The sequence below is a fragment of the Lepus europaeus genome, chromosome 15 (assembly GCF_033115175.1).
Source record: "Lepus europaeus isolate LE1 chromosome 15, mLepTim1.pri, whole genome shotgun sequence".
NCBI lineage: Eukaryota > Metazoa > Chordata > Mammalia > Lagomorpha > Leporidae > Lepus > Lepus europaeus.
The window spans coordinates 42,318,952-42,334,282 of NC_084841.1; the positions used below are offsets into that span (position 1 = coordinate 42,318,952).

General features: G+C 42.3%; 1 protein-coding gene across 1 annotated transcript; it reads left to right on the forward strand.

The window, feature by feature from the left end:
• Positions 1 to 994: 994 nt before the first annotated feature.
• GZMK (granzyme K) lies at positions 995 to 9,397 on the forward strand. Its single transcript, XM_062212435.1, has 5 exons — positions 995 to 1,058; positions 1,329 to 1,476; positions 7,146 to 7,296; positions 8,047 to 8,316; positions 9,236 to 9,397. The coding sequence occupies exons 1-5, from the start codon at positions 995 to 997 to the stop codon at positions 9,395 to 9,397; spliced, it is 795 nt and encodes a 264-aa protein (XP_062068419.1).
• Positions 9,398 to 15,331: the final 5,934 nt, after the last annotated feature.

The window sequence follows — 15,331 nt, forward strand, 5'->3', positions numbered from 1 at the left end:
TGTGTATCTTAGAAAAAAGAAGGTAAAACCTGTTAATATAATTCAGTGTTGCTAGAGAGTGGCTGGGCTTCTGGCGCCTGCTTTATCTATTTGCATTGATTTTGTAATGTTTGCACTGTTGATCAATACCAGTGCAAACAGAATCTTGTAGAATCCTAAGTCTAACACCTTTTGTAGTAAAAGGGAAAGCACTTTGGGAGACCTGGCAACGTATTGTCGTCTCTTCCTGGGCAGAATGACAAAATACAGTCCTTGATTTTTAAGAGACATTATTATAAAGTCCCTGAATAAACACATGGTCATTTTTTAATTAAAAATGATTAAAAGAGAAACTCCAAATCAAAAATATGTTGCCAATGTTCCTCTTTAATAACATGATTAAATCTCTCAAAAATGAAACTAAAATTTAACCAAATTTAGTCATATTTAGAGGAAATGGCATGACTAGCAACAAGTTTGCTACAAAACATATGGCTTTCTCTGGGTGATGTTTAGACTTTAGTTAAGCCATGCTATAAAGCAACCATGATCTGTGCAAGGTTCCTTGTCTCTCTTCTTCATAAATCTATGTCTAAAAGAAAAAATAGAGAGCACTAAAATATGACAGGCACCATTTATGCCAGGAAACATAGTAGTATTGCTTTAGAGCAATGAATATCTTCAAACTTTGCCACTTCATTGAGTTCTTATATCTTGGATATTATGTATTCATTCACCCTGCATGGTTGTTGTTACTCAGATAATGCAGATGGTGGCCTCCAGAAATGAGTTCATTATTGCACACATACCTCTCTCTTAAAAAAAAGAACTGACAACTCCCTAAGCTGATGTATACACTTCTAAACTTAGGTGTGAAAAAAAAAAGCTCAACTTTTGAGTACTTGTGGTGAAAAAATTAAAACTTGCAAGAACAAAATTCAGTCTTCAGAATCATCTTCCTTGGTCAACAAGATCAGAGTATTTCATCTGGGCTTCTTAAATCTAAATCACTCAAATGGTTAGGTTTTCTTCTTTTTTTCTCTTTGTCCTAGTAGCTGGGGCTTGTGTGACTACAGAGTGTAAGTATCTAATATATAGAGCTCATGTGTAAACATTCAATAAATTTCTAGTGGTTATCTTATTACATTGTAGATGAAAATGATTTTCACAATCATCTCTATCCCTCTCTGCTGTATCATAAAATCATTTATCAGCAAAGTTACAAGAACTGTTAGCTAAGGTGGTTGTTTTTTAATCTTTGAAAATAGTATAGTGTCTGTCTATTGGAAGAATTACATGAAGCAAAGCGCTTGGATGTTTGTGTGAAATCTTGGAGCTTCCTTTTGTAGGTTCCGATATGGAGATTATTGGAGGGAGAGAAGTGCCCCCTCACTCCAGGCCGTTTATGGCTTCCATTCAGTACAGCGGCATTCACGCTTGCGGAGGAGTCCTGATCGCTCCACAGTGGGTGCTGACAGCAGCCCACTGCCACGCGCGGTGAGTCCCGACACTTCCCATGCACCTCTCTCTCTCCTTCAGGTCTGCTGGAAGAGAAGTTCCCTTCCCCGGGGGTGAGAATTCCAACAGTAAGATTTTGTGGTCGCTGGTCAACCACCATGTCCACCTTTTCTACCCTAGGTTTTTGTTTTCAGGGAGAACTGGATTTCTTCTCCCAGTAGGCAAATCCAGACGTTAGACAACCTTCAGCCGCCCATCTAGTGCCAGGGAACACAGCAGCAGTAATAAACGGAGATCATTCCTGATCTTCGGTCATTCTGCACATGAGGAAATCGACAACCTGGCCTTGCTCTGTGCTCTTCAGCGTCTCCATTTTACAAAAGGAGAAAAATAGTAATAGTACAGTCGTTTCCCCCTACCCGCAGGTTTTGAGGATGCCTGAAACCATGGATAGTACCGAACCCTATGTATTCTATGCCTTTTCCTATGCATGTATACCTATGATTAAGTTTAATTTGTAAGTTAGGCACCGGAAGAGATTGACAACAGTAATTATAAAAATAGAACAGTTATAGTAATAAAGTGAAATAACAGTTATTTAAAACTTAGGACTTACTTATTTCTAGAATTTTCCATTTAATATAGTTAGTCCTTGGTTGACTAGGGGTAACTGAAATCACAGGTAATGGGGGTGGGTATACCTGCTTCATGTGATTTTTGAACATTCAATAGTACCTATTTAAGTATTTTAGCATACAGAGCATATTCAATGTTATTGTTAGTATCTGTGTGTGTGTGTGTGTCGTGTTTTGTGGGTCAGTTTCTATATACCTTGCTTCCAATCTGAGGCCCACAGTTTGGAAATCACAGCAACAGTGTTCCCAGGTGGAAAAAAATAGCTAATAGATTATTTGTAAGAAGAGATAAAGAGAGAGGTATTTTTCTGGAGTTCCTAGAATGAAAATTTTTCTGAAGACAGAGTCGAACCTTTGAAAGTCCATTTCAGTCTAGGACTCCCTATCTCAGTTAATAAAGCCCGGGGTGTTCAGTTACCTGTGCTTGTGTCTGCTTTCTTGCTCCTTGCCTGAGCAAGCTGAGACAGAGCCGTCTCTTCTCCTTGCACTTCAGAGTCCATCTTCGCCCCCATGAATGGTTCTCCTGGTAGCAGCTGGATCCAGGTAAAATAGCTCAGTTGACTCACTTCACCATGCCTTGGGAGTTTGTCTAATTGTCCCAATTAAATGAACTCTCTGAATACACACTGGAAGTTTGGAAGCCTGCAAACAGGGAGAACTTGTGTCTTCTTTGTAAATAGCATGCTGCTGGTTTGCAGTCTCATATGACTATGTAAGTGGGGTTCTTGCCCTCACAGAAAGTGCCCTCACAACCCCACCACATCTGTCCCTCTCCCCAGGGAACATGGTCCCTCGGGACCTGTGGGGCAGAGGGTAGCGGGCCATAAATGTTCATCCCTTGCAAACTGCACATGTCTTCAAAGATGCTTATGGCCCATATTCAAAGGGACTAGATCTTCCCCCAAATACCGAGCTTGACTTACAAATGCTCAACAAATGCTGGGTGGAAAGAAGGAAATGAATTGGAGGACTGTATTTATTTATGGATTTATTTTTGCTATACCTAAAACACCATGTGCAAAAAAAGTCCTTCACAAACCATCAAATGCTATAGGAAAATAAATAATATTAGCTTGAATTTTAGATTTTGACAAGCATATTTAACTCAAGAGAAGTGGGTTCCCAAATTGGGAAAAAGAGACAAAAAAAAAAAAAAAAAAAAAAAAACAAACCTGAAGAGAGGTCTTGGAGTTTAAAAAGAAATACAAAAACTATTGCTAAATACCATTTTCAATGGCTGGAGTATAAAGAACTCCAAAATATGTGGATCAAATTTCCTCCACAGGACACTTGGGTGTAAAAATGCAGGCAGATTGGTGCTTGGAAAAATATTAAGCTTTATGAAATTCAAAATATTTAGGAAATAGTTCAATGGTGGCTTCCCACAAATGTACTCCCAAGTGTCCTGTGGGAATAGTTTACTAACCTCAGGCCTCTCTCTCTCTCTCTCTCTCTCTCTGTCTCTTGATAGAACAGTGAAATGAGCCAACTCTGGGGGTGCTCCCTTCTCACCACCCACCCACACTGCTCCTCTTTTAGTACCTGGACCCCTTTATTAGCTACCATGTCAAATATCAAAGGAAACCAGTCAAGTCTCCCTGTGTATAATCTCATTTTCAGCATTTTAACTCACCAGAAGCAAAACTCTCACCAGTTGGTGTCCATGGTCCTCCTAAGTTTCCTCCAATGCCCTCTTGCACTAAGCCTTACTGCCTCTCCCACCTGCCTAGCAAGTTAGTAGGCTGAATCTTCCATAGCTCTTTCCATGCAGCCTTACTCCATCTCCAACACGGATAAACATACTCAATGCAAGCAACTAACTTCTGGTCCTGCTTGGGTTTGCGTGTTGGAGCCTCCACTTAATATCGCTGGGGTGTTCTCAAGTGTATTAACTTGTCTGAACCTCAACTGGAGATTATCCTAATACCTCCCTCATAGGGCTGTTGGGAGGCTTAAATGAGGAGAAATAGGTAAGACACTTAGAACACAGAACACAGAGCTAAATAGATGTTAGCTAGTTTTATTTATTTTTTTATTTCTTTCTTTATTTTGATGCAGAGAGAAAGAGAACGCATATCTGCTAGTTCACTTCCCAAATACCTGGAGGTTGAGAATTCAATCCAGGTCTCCCACGTGGGTGTAGAGATCCACCTACTTGAGCCATCACCTGTTTGCCTGGTAGGGTGTGCATCAGCAAGAAGTGCGAATCAGGAGGGTGGACTCCCACCCAGGCACTCTGACATGAAATTCAGGCATCTTAACCACTAGGCCAAATGCCCACCCCAAGTATTGTCTGACTATGTGTGCCTTCTGTGATAGGAACTGAGTAACTCAACGAATGAGCCACTTATGTTGATGAGATGGGACTGAGGGATGCACCCTTTCTGACAGCCAACAGTATCCATCTCTGGCTTAGACAAGGGAGACCTCCAAGAAACGGGAACCCCACCTTTTGTGATCAGACCTCACTGAGTGAGTTTAAGCAGAAACAGTGCTTGGGATCCAGGCAGGCAGAGAAGCAGAAGGGCTTGGCCTGGGGTTAAAGAGGAACTGAGGGAAAATACGGGGGGTGGAGTCACAAAAGCTGAATTTGAGTCCTGTTTTCCCTATATATGAGGTGTGTCACCTAGAAGCAGGCAGAAAACACCTTCAACTAGTGAGGAGTGCATGTCCCATCATCTTCAACAAGACAGGTCGTTGTTGGGCACTATTGAGACAATGTTTACAGCCATCTTCAGCAGATGACCAAAAACTCACTGTCAGCAACACTATGATTCTGCTCTAAACATAATTCTGTCCAGGTAAATCCAAGGGGAGACTCAGGAAGTTCCATTATCAATAACACGTCCAGGTGATTCTAAAACAGGTCTGAGGACCACACTTGGAGAAATACTGTATATGCGAATGAAAGATACCGGTATTGTTATGTCTCCTCTCTGTGGAGTCTGGAGCGAGCTTTAGCTAAGGAAGTGAAATCCTGGAACTTGGCTAATTCCAGGTATACCACAGACAGAAAACTTGACCTTGCTAGTACAGATTACAGTTGAAGGGTATCTGGAAACTGAACGTTTAGAAAGCATTACGTGGGTTGTTTTTGGTCTTAGCATGTCCCAGTGGAAATGAAAATAACCAAAACATTTCAAAGGCAATAGCTAGCTAAGGAAATGAGTAAAAGATAAAAGAAAACCAAAAATGTTCTCAGCACCACTCCCTTCAAGAGAATCCGGGCCCTACACTATGCATTTGTACCACACAGCCCTCCTGGTGTGAGCTGTTTATGTACATACCGACTTTTTACTACCGTGTTCATCTTGGGGACATCATCCGTCCCTTCCAAAGCCTTGGGGTTAGTGGGTATGTTGGATTTGAATTTGCATCAGTCCTAGGAAATCCAATCCACATCCCATGAGAAATTGCAGCCCTATTCTGATTTTGCAATAGGCAACGTTTTCAACAAATAGAGCTGGAATTCCCAAAGTAAACTCTTCTGGCAGAAACCAAGAAGTGGTCATTCCAGGCAGTCACAGCTCTGCCATATGCAAACCCACACCACCACAGTCATGTGCTCATTCTCCAAGCTTGAAACAGTCATTGCTTCCTTTTTCTTTATGTTCCTGTGTTCTTTTTCATTTTTATTCATCTTTATTAGTCTGTATATTGGAGTATATGTGTTTTTCTATAATCCACCTTGATTCCCTTTTCAGGAAGCAAACAATAGTTAAATGTAAATAAATAAATACAATTATTTTATAATCTCTCCTATTCTGAAAAAGAATTTGAAGTGGTTTCCATAAAAATACATATTGCAATGGGATAAATCTTTAGTATACAAATGGTTCCAAAGTCAAGATCTCCAAAACAGCTTTTCTATTTTCATCATTGACTATAAATGCAATGTTATACAACTTACAGTTAATCAGATTGATTGTCACATTGTTGAAACACTGGTACTAGCACTGTGTACAACTAGGGATTTAAAGACGTGTGTTTCTTTACCTGACTCACTAGTTTGTTCTCTCTAAATCACCACTGGAATTATCAATGGCTACTAACCTTGAAATAGCTTCATTTCAAAATAGTGGCTTTTTTGCATTGACCAAAACCTTTCCTTTCTTCTCCAGAGTACCTTTCTTATTGAAGGGACAGAACATATGAGCATTTATGACCACCATGAAATGGTCCTTACATCCCTGTATTTTCCTGAAATGAGGTCTAGACACACAGAAAACAAGTTTAGAGTCATAATTTTACCTTAACTATTGAAATACAATGTTGGGCCGGCGCCGTGGCTCAACAGGCTAATCCTCCGCCTTGCGGCGCTGGCACACCGGGTTCTAGTCCCGGTCGCGGCACCAGATTCTGTCCCGGTTGCCCCTCTTCCAGGCCAGCTCTCTGCTATGGCCAGGGAGTGCAGTGGAGGATGGCCCAAGTGCTTGGGCCCTGCACCCTATGGGAGACCAGGAGAAGCACCTGGCTCCTGCCTTTGGATCAGCACAGTGCGCCGACCGGCTGCGGCGGCCATTGGAGGGTGAACCAACGGCAAAGGAAGACCTTTCTCTCTGTCTCTCTCTCTCTCTCACTGTCCACTCTGCCTGTCAAAAAAAAAAAAAGAAATATAATGTTGGGAAGATGCAAAAGTGCTAGAAGTGAATGATAGTGATGGATGTGCAATAGTATAAAATGTACATTTTTAAATAGTTAAAATGGTAAATTTTATTATATGCATTTTACAACAATGGCAAACTTAAGAAATATAATTTCTTTTATTTGGACAAAATTTTCTTGTAAACTTTATCTAAGTCAGTTATGACTTCACTGCTTTTTTCCCACAGTAGAGTATAAATTATGTTTTGTTTTGTTTTTCAGTACAAGGGAATTGGTTTGGGAGGGGATTGTAGCCAAGTCATATGGGTCTTGATATTCAATCATGCTGGGGTCCAGTGAGACCTCTGTCACTCCCCCTAATCCTAAACAGGTTATCTTAGAAGTGGTCTTTGTATGTATGTATATGACCCTCTCCACCATCTCCGCTCCCCACTCATTCTGTTAACCACATTCTCTTTGCTTTTTTAGCTTTACCAAAGGCCAGTCTCCAATGGTGGTTTTAGGAGCACATTCTCTCTCAAAAAATGAGCCCTCCAAACAAATATTTGCCATTAAAAAATTCATACCATTCTCAAGATTTCCATCTGGTCTTAGATCACATGATATCATGCTAGTTAAGGTATGTAGCATTGTCTTCCTTCAGTTTCTCCAACATTCTCCTATACCCTGGCTCAATGATTTACATCATCTACACAAAAGCATTTTGCAAGCACTTTCCCTGTGTTTGCGTTGATTAAGACATGTTCTGTGAAGCCTTGTGTTACTTCACATACCGCCTTCCAAGAAACAAAAATTCATCACAAATGCATCAGGGCCATGTTTATACAAGAAAATTTAACGATGATGCTCACATACAGAGGAGGAGCCACAGTGAGAACTTTCTTCCCAAGTGCTTTTCTCATTAGCAAGTGAAAACTACAAGAGTCATTCATACAACAGAGCCAACCAAGTGACTTCAGGGACTCAGAAGTGAGTTACAACTTAGTCTAGACCACACTAAGTATAGTCCAAACTCAGTCTAGACCATACTCAAAGAGCAGGAAACAACTCAGCCTTTAAAGTCATGACCTATGGATGTCATTCCACAGAATACCATCCAATACAAGGCAAAGGCCAGTTCGCTTGAGACTGGGCAAAATTCCTGCTCTGTAGATGCTTCCTCCCTGAGCATCAGAGAGCTCCACAGGGAATAGAGAGCATGTTCAGCAAAGCAACAACCACAAATGCAGCTGCAGGCTGCCACCAAAGTAGATCCAGGAAAAAAGGGATGCCTTGTTAAGACAGAGGGACCACACATGCAACATACAGGCTTATAAGCAAATACAAATGGGAAAGAATGATAACCAAGTATTTTTTTTCAATCTGTCAGCTTCAAACGGCCGTGGAACTCAACAAGTATGTCCAGCTGCTCCACCCAAGATCCAAGAACTATATTAGAGCTGGAACCAAATGCCAAGTTACTGGCTGGGGAGCCACTGAGCCAGACTTTTTAAGCACCTCTGATACCCTGCAAGAAGTTACTGTTACTGTGATAAGTCGAAAACTTTGCAACAGCCCAAGTTACTACAACCGCAACCCTATTATAACCAACAACATGATTTGTGCAGGAGATGCCAAAGGTCAGAAAGATTCCTGCCAGGTAAGAATTTTTCACTAAACAAGCATCTCAGAGGGCTGTATTGCAGTCAAGTCTCCATTTTCTCACTAACACTGAGGAAAAGAGACATGGGAAACATGAAGGTACAGTTTTTAAAAATGTATTTTCCATTCCTGCAATTTGATTTTGGGCCTTGAGCAGCACCAAAATGAAATGTATAATTTTTTAAATTTTTTTTAAATTTTCATGGATTATTTCAAACTTTATGTTTACCCATTCCTCACTATATGAAGTTCAATAGTTGGGGCCAGCATTGTGACACAGCAGGTTAAATCACCACCTGCAACACAGGCATCCCATGTGACCACTTGTTCAAGTCTCAGTTGCTCTACTTCAAGTCCACCTCCTTGCTTAATGGACCTGGAAAGGCAGCAGAGGATGGCCCAGGTACTTGGGCCCCTGCCACACATATGGGAGACCCAGATGAAGTTCTTGGCTCCTGGTTTCAACCTGGCCCAACCATGGCCATGGTGGCCATTTAGGAAGTGAGCCAGATGGAAGATTGATCCATCTTTTCCATCCCCCACCCCCATAACTCCGCTTTTCATATAAACAAATAATTTTTTTAAAAAGTTCAATAGTCACTGATTTTCAAAAGAATATCCATATATGTACATTGAGATAGCTAGAGACAGAACATTTAGCCATTGACAGAAACAGAGGCATTGATACAGTCATAATCATAGACAGAGATGTGAATATAGACAGATGACAGAAACATGGTCCTAAATAGAGACACAGTAAACCTATACTGAGGTTGTGTCAGGCACTCTTCAGGACACAAAGACACCAGGGACTCAGGTAATAATCCTTTGGGCAGTCAACAGTATGGATGGAAAATATCTCAATAGCTTCTCACCATTCTTCTCACCATTCTATCTCCCCATTTTCTTCCTTCCAGGGTGACTCAGGTGGCCCCTTGATCTGTAAAGGTGTCTTTCATGCCATAGTCTCTGGAGGTCATAAGTGCGGTATTGCCAAAAAGCCTGGAATCTACACCCTGCTGACTAAGAGATACCAGACTTGGATCAAAAGTAACCTTGCCCCATCTCATGAAAGTTAAGATTACAAATGATTTTCTGAGATCTACCAGTTACTTCTTTTTTCTATAGTATGCTCATAGGTCACCTTTATCTTCAGCCATAGTTGCATTTAGGTAAAGCGGAATATGGTTGGCATCCATTTCTGTACCCCTGAGACTTATTTTGTTCTTCAAATCAAGTTCTTTGTCACCTCTATCACTGATGTATTTCTATCATGCTGAATAAAATTTAGAAGACTCTCTGTTGGTCTTTTATGGATATGAAGTAATAGCTTCCCCCATTCCACCCACACTCCCCAAAGGGCAATAAGGTGACGAAATGAGACAGCAATGGTACCACCTACAGTCAACGTTTATTATGCTGTGGTTTCTGCTGAATCACCCTAAGCTGTTGAGAGCTCTTTAAACTGCTGTAAGAACATTTAACATGAGAGTTATCCTTTTAACACATTTTCCAATATATTGCATAGTATGATTAACTATGGGCACAGTCACATAGAGGAGACATCTAGCATTTACTCATCTTGTATCACTGAAACTGACACTTTATACCAGTTGAAAAGCAACCCCCCATTTGCCCCACTACCACTTCCTGGCCCCAGGCAAATACCATTCTATTCTCTGCATCTACATGTTTGTCTATCCTAAGTTCTATTTTTAAAATAATAAGAAACTCAGGAAAGAATCATCAAGGCTTATACAAACATTTGTATAGGATTTGTCATTTGTTTATAACACATTTTTGTTCCAGAAAAAGATTTAAGGCAATATATAAAAATGCCTGCAAAACGATAAAATAAAGAATTAAAAGTAAGTTGGTGAAGACATTAGAACAAAGGAGAAATAAGAGTAAGAAAGAGAAGATAAAGGAAGAAGTATTCTTTGTGCCGACCGTTTTTTCTTACACATTGTCTAGGATGCTTCATGTTGGGAGAATCTATTCTTCAGCCAATGCAAGATCAGCACAATCAATTATACAAATTGTGGTATATGGGAAATAAAAACAGTTTGCCCAGAAACAGGACCAGACTAGAGAAATAAGGAAATAAGAGCCAGGAAATAAGACTAGAGAGAACTTGGCTCCATGGTCCTCTTAAGAAGGACAGAGCACTGTATTTCCCATAGCCCTGCCAACTGCATCAGGATCACATAAGATTATTTCTGATACAGATTACCTTGATCTCTTGCCCATAAATTCAGATTAAATAAGCTTCAAGTGGGCCTGAAAAACTGTATTGCTTAACAGCAAGTCAGGAAGCCAGGGTTTGGCCTAGTGGTGGAGATGCGCATGTCCCATATCTGGGGTGCCTGGGCTTGTTTCCTGGCTCCAGCTCTGGACTCAGAGTCCTGCTAATGCAAACCCCAGAAGGCAGCAATGATGGCTCAAGCAGTTGGGTTCCTGCCACCAACCTGGAAGACCTGGATAGCGTTCCCAGCTCCTGACTTCAGCCCAGCCCAGACCTGGCTTTCATGAGCATTTGAAGAGTGAACCAGCAGAAGAGAACTCTCTCTCTCCTCTTTCTCTCTCTCTCTTTGTATGTGTGTGTCGGCGGGTGGGTGGGTGTGGGGGTGTCTCTTCACCTCTCAAATAAATAAACGAACTTTTAAAATGAGATTAAACAGGCCGGCGCCGTGGCTTAACAGGCTAATCCTCCACCTTGTGGCGCCGGCACACCGGGTTCTAGTCCCGGTTGGGGTGCCAGATTCTATCCTGGTTGCCCCTCTTCCAGGCCAGCTCTCTGCTGTGGCCCAGGAAGGCAGTGGAGGATGGCCCAAGTGCTTGGGCCCTGCACCCCATGGGAGACCAGGAGAAGCACCTGGCTCCTGGCTTCAGATCAGCGAGATGCGCCGGCTGCAGCTGCCATTGGAGGGTGAACCAACGGCAAAAGGAAGACCTTTCTCTCTGTCTCTCTCACTATCCACTCTGCCTATCAAAAAAAAAAAAAAAAAGTAAAAAAATAAAATAAGATTAACCAATTCAGTTGATTCTGATAAACGGGTAAACGTGAAACCACTGATAATGCACATCCTTTTTTTTTTTTTTTAAGATTTATTTATTTATTTGATAGAGTTACACAGAGAGAGAAAGAGAGTCAGAGAGAGAGAAAGGTCCTCCATCTGCTGGTTCCCTCCCCAACTGGCCACAATGACCAGAGCTGCACTGATCTGAAGCCAGGAGCCAGGCACTTCTTCCAGGTCTCCCACATGGGTGCAGGGGCCCAAGGACTTGGACCATCCTCTACTGACTTCCCAGGCCATAGCAGAGAGCTGGATCGGAAGTGGAGCAGCCGGGTCTCAAACCACTCATATGGGATGCCAGCCCTTCAGGCCAGGGCATTAACCCACTGCAACACAGCGCCAGCCCCATGAACATCCTTAGTAACACCTTATAGTCAAGATAAGATTCAAGAGATTTTTAAAATAAATTATCAATGTGAACACCTGACTTAGAGCCAAAGTACAATGCAATAAGATCACTGGTGGACCTCAGCTGTTTTGGATTAAAGTTACCCAGTGACTAAAGTGGTAACCATTGCTGTTTTAGGTGCAGGAGCAAAGTGGAGATGGAGAGATTTCTTCTACTTCAGCAGTCAGAAGCCAAAAGATTCATTTCAGCCTCTGTACTTCATTTGGATTTTACAAGACAAACAAAGCTCATTTCCAGATGATATAAAATTATCTTAAATGCATATAGAAATAGATGTTTTTATTTATCTGTTGTTGTCATAGTTCTTGGAAACCATTAGCCAGGGGCCGGTGCTGTGGCGCAGTAGGTTAATCCTCCGCCTGTGGCTCTGGCATCTCGTATGGATGCCGGTTCTAGTCCCAGCTGCTCCAACTTTTGATCCAGCTCTCTGCTGTGGCCTGGGAAAGCAGTGGAGGATGGCCCAGATCCTTGGGTTCCTTCACTCATGTGAGAGACCAAAAAGAAGTGCCTGGATCCTGGCTTTGGATTGGACTGCTCCGACCCTTGCAGCCATTTGGGGAGTGAACCAACGGAAGGAAGACCTTTCTCTCTGTCTCTCCCTCTCACTGTCTGTAACTCTATCTCTCAAAATAAAATAAATAAAACTCTTAAAAAAAAACATAAGCCAGTTATACTCTGAACTATGAGTATCTAGATAAATAGAAGCACTGGGTTAAAAAGCAACCAATTTAAAAGTAAGTGAAACAAGTATCTAAAAATCCATCCTGGGACAAGCATTTAGCCTAGCAGTTAAGATGTGCACATGCCATATCAGAGTGCCTGGTTTGATACCCGGCTCTGGCTCCTGATTCCAGCTCCCTCTAATTCAGATCCTAGGAGGCTGTGGTGATGGCTCAAGTGACTGGATCCTTGCTGCCCACATAGAGCCCTGGCCTGTGTTCTCAGCTCCCAGCGCTAGCCCAGGTCAGTCCCTTTCAGTCTATTCCCCTCTGCCACTAGTAAGTACTTTTAATTCCATCTGTGCCAATTTAATTCATTTAAAATGTGCTGATTATGAACTCCCATGCCATAACGAAAAATTATAAATTATCTTGACTCACCATAAAGCAAATAATTCTCCCTATTTGCTCTAAATTTCAGATCCATAAGTCTTCATCATAAGTCTTTAAGTCTTACGGACTCTCAAGATTGCCCCGATTCCAGTTAATGAGTCTCCTATAAAGTTGCCAGTAAAACCTGAGAGTGATGTTTTGATTTTAGACTCCATGTTGTTCGACTCCAATAGTCAAACCAGATCAGATTGCCGGAGAGGAAACTTCTTTCAACAGCTATGGCAGACCTGGCAACTCTGCAGTTGGAGGATAAACAGTTTGACAAGCAACTGATGATAGAGCCCACAATTGAAATGCCTCCCTCATCCTTTCAGTATTTTGCTCAATATACAAATAACTCCCAAAGATAGTCTTAATATGGTAGGTTCTGCCTGTGCAAGCTTATTTTGATTCCATCTATGTGTCAAAAGGAAGTTAAGAGTCAAACTGAGGCAAACACACAGATCTTAAGACTGCTCAAGAGCTTTAAGGGATAATAACTTGTTTTGCCACTCTGAATCATCTCACTTTCTCCCTCCTTTGTGGCTGTGGAAACAATGCATTTGCTTCTCCCCATATATAAATGTGGCTTCACTTATTCTATGTCCACCAAGTTTTAAGAGAAATTGACAGCACTAAGAACAATCAGATCCAAATATAACACATAATATAAATCAATATTGATACAGATAAACAATTAAACCAGTCTATAACCAGGTAGCAGAATTACTCCTACCTTCTGCCTCTCCTAGTTTTTGCACATAATAAATCCCCACTCACTCCAAAATGCTATGAAGAAGAGTAGTGGTTCTAGCTTGATTGTTCCAGAAAACTATCAGGAAGACAGCTCTGGGTCAATCAAGGAAGCTCTCCCTCTTTGACAAAACTCTCATTTGGGGAAAGAACACTGCTGTGGACTGAATTGTGTCTGCAAATTCACATGCAAATTCACTGAACTCAGAGTGTGAATATATGTGGGGATGGGGCCTACAGGGAAGCAATTAAAGTTAAACAAGTTGGGGCCGGCGCCATGGCTCACTTGGTTAATCCTCTGCATGCGGTGCCAGCATCCCATATGGGCACCAGGTTCTAGTCCTGGTTGCTCCTCTTCCGGTCCAGCTCTCTGCTGTGGCCCAGGAGGGCAGTGGAGGATGGCCCAGGTGCTTGGGCCCCTGCACCTGCATGGGAGACCAGGAAGAAGCTCCTGGCTTCGGATCGGCGCAGCGCTGGCCGTTGTGGCCATTTAGGGGGTGAACCAACAGAAGGAAGACCTGTCTCTCTCTCACTGTCTAACTCTGCCAAATAAAAAAAAATTAAAAAAAAAAGTTAAACAAGTCAGAAGGGATGGGGTCCTAAACTAATAGTTCAATATCCTTACCAGAAGGGACACCAGAGAGCTCAGCTTTCTCTCTCTCTCTCTCTCTCTCTCTCTCTCTCTCTCTCTCTATCTCTATCTATCTCTCATGTGTGAGGTCACAGTGAGGAAGAAGCCTTCTACAAGCCAGAAAGAGGGCCCTCCCCAGAAAATGAATTGGCTGCCACCTTGAACTTGGACTTCCCAGCCACAAGAACTGTCAGAAACCAATTTCCAGTCTTGGAGCCACCCACTCTGCAGTATGATGTTACAGCGGCCCAGGCTAACTCAGACAGATACCCATGATGGGGGAGAAAGAACACTGCTCAACCTGCCCGAGGACAATATGCCTGGGTTGCCTCAAAACGCATGCACTTTCACAAGATGTCTGAGACACACCTGAAAAGCTACCTGCATATTTTCTGATGAGTTCTTTGAGCACCATGGGCACCCTGGCTGAACACTTGGGCTCCTTGTGCCTTGAGTGATTTAGCCCTGCTTTCATGCATTCACACATCCATTTCCTGTTGACAACACAGGACTGATTGATTTCTTGGGCCTTTTTGCTGAGTCATATCAGTCAGGTCTAGAATGGCAAACACTTGTCTATACCCCTTATGCTCTGCCAGGAAAATGTTACATTCATTTTCTGACTTTAACCATAAATATCTGTGCAACTGCCTATTAGAGTCAGTATACAGGATTGACACTGTGGTTTCTCCTGGGAACTTAAAGCTAACTAGAATAGAGTTGCCCTCTGAGAGTTAAATCTTAAATTCCATATATATAGTGGTCAGAACAGAGTCACTCTGGAGGGATGTAGAGGTTGCCAACCCCCCAGCCCTAGCTGCAATCTGCTGATAGGTTATCAGATCTCAAGCTGGAGAGTCCCACTGGAGGAGAAGAGGACAACCATGGGTCCAGGAGAAAGGAGTCAGCACAAGCCATAGGCCATGGCTGCCTTCTTGTCCCCAGGCAAACCCATCCTTACTGAGCCTGATTCCATCATACATGCAGCTGACTTACGGGTCTCTTTCTGACTTCATGCTCCCCAGGCACACGTCAGGGAGCGTTTCACTCTG

What these genes read in the sequence shown, in the direction of transcription:
- GZMK (XM_062212435.1), top strand. Translation starts at nt 995, where the DNA reads ATGGTTAGGTTTTCTTCTTTTTTTCTCTTTGTCCTAGTAGCTGGGGCT. An exon ending in GGCTTGTGTGACTACAGAGT is followed by an intron (nt 1,059 to 1,328) that starts GTAAGTATCTAA and finishes TTCCTTTTGTAG; the next exon opens with GTTCCGATATGGAGATTATT. An exon ending in ATGATATCATGCTAGTTAAG is followed by an intron (nt 7,297 to 8,046) that starts GTATGTAGCATT and finishes TCAATCTGTCAG; the next exon opens with CTTCAAACGGCCGTGGAACT.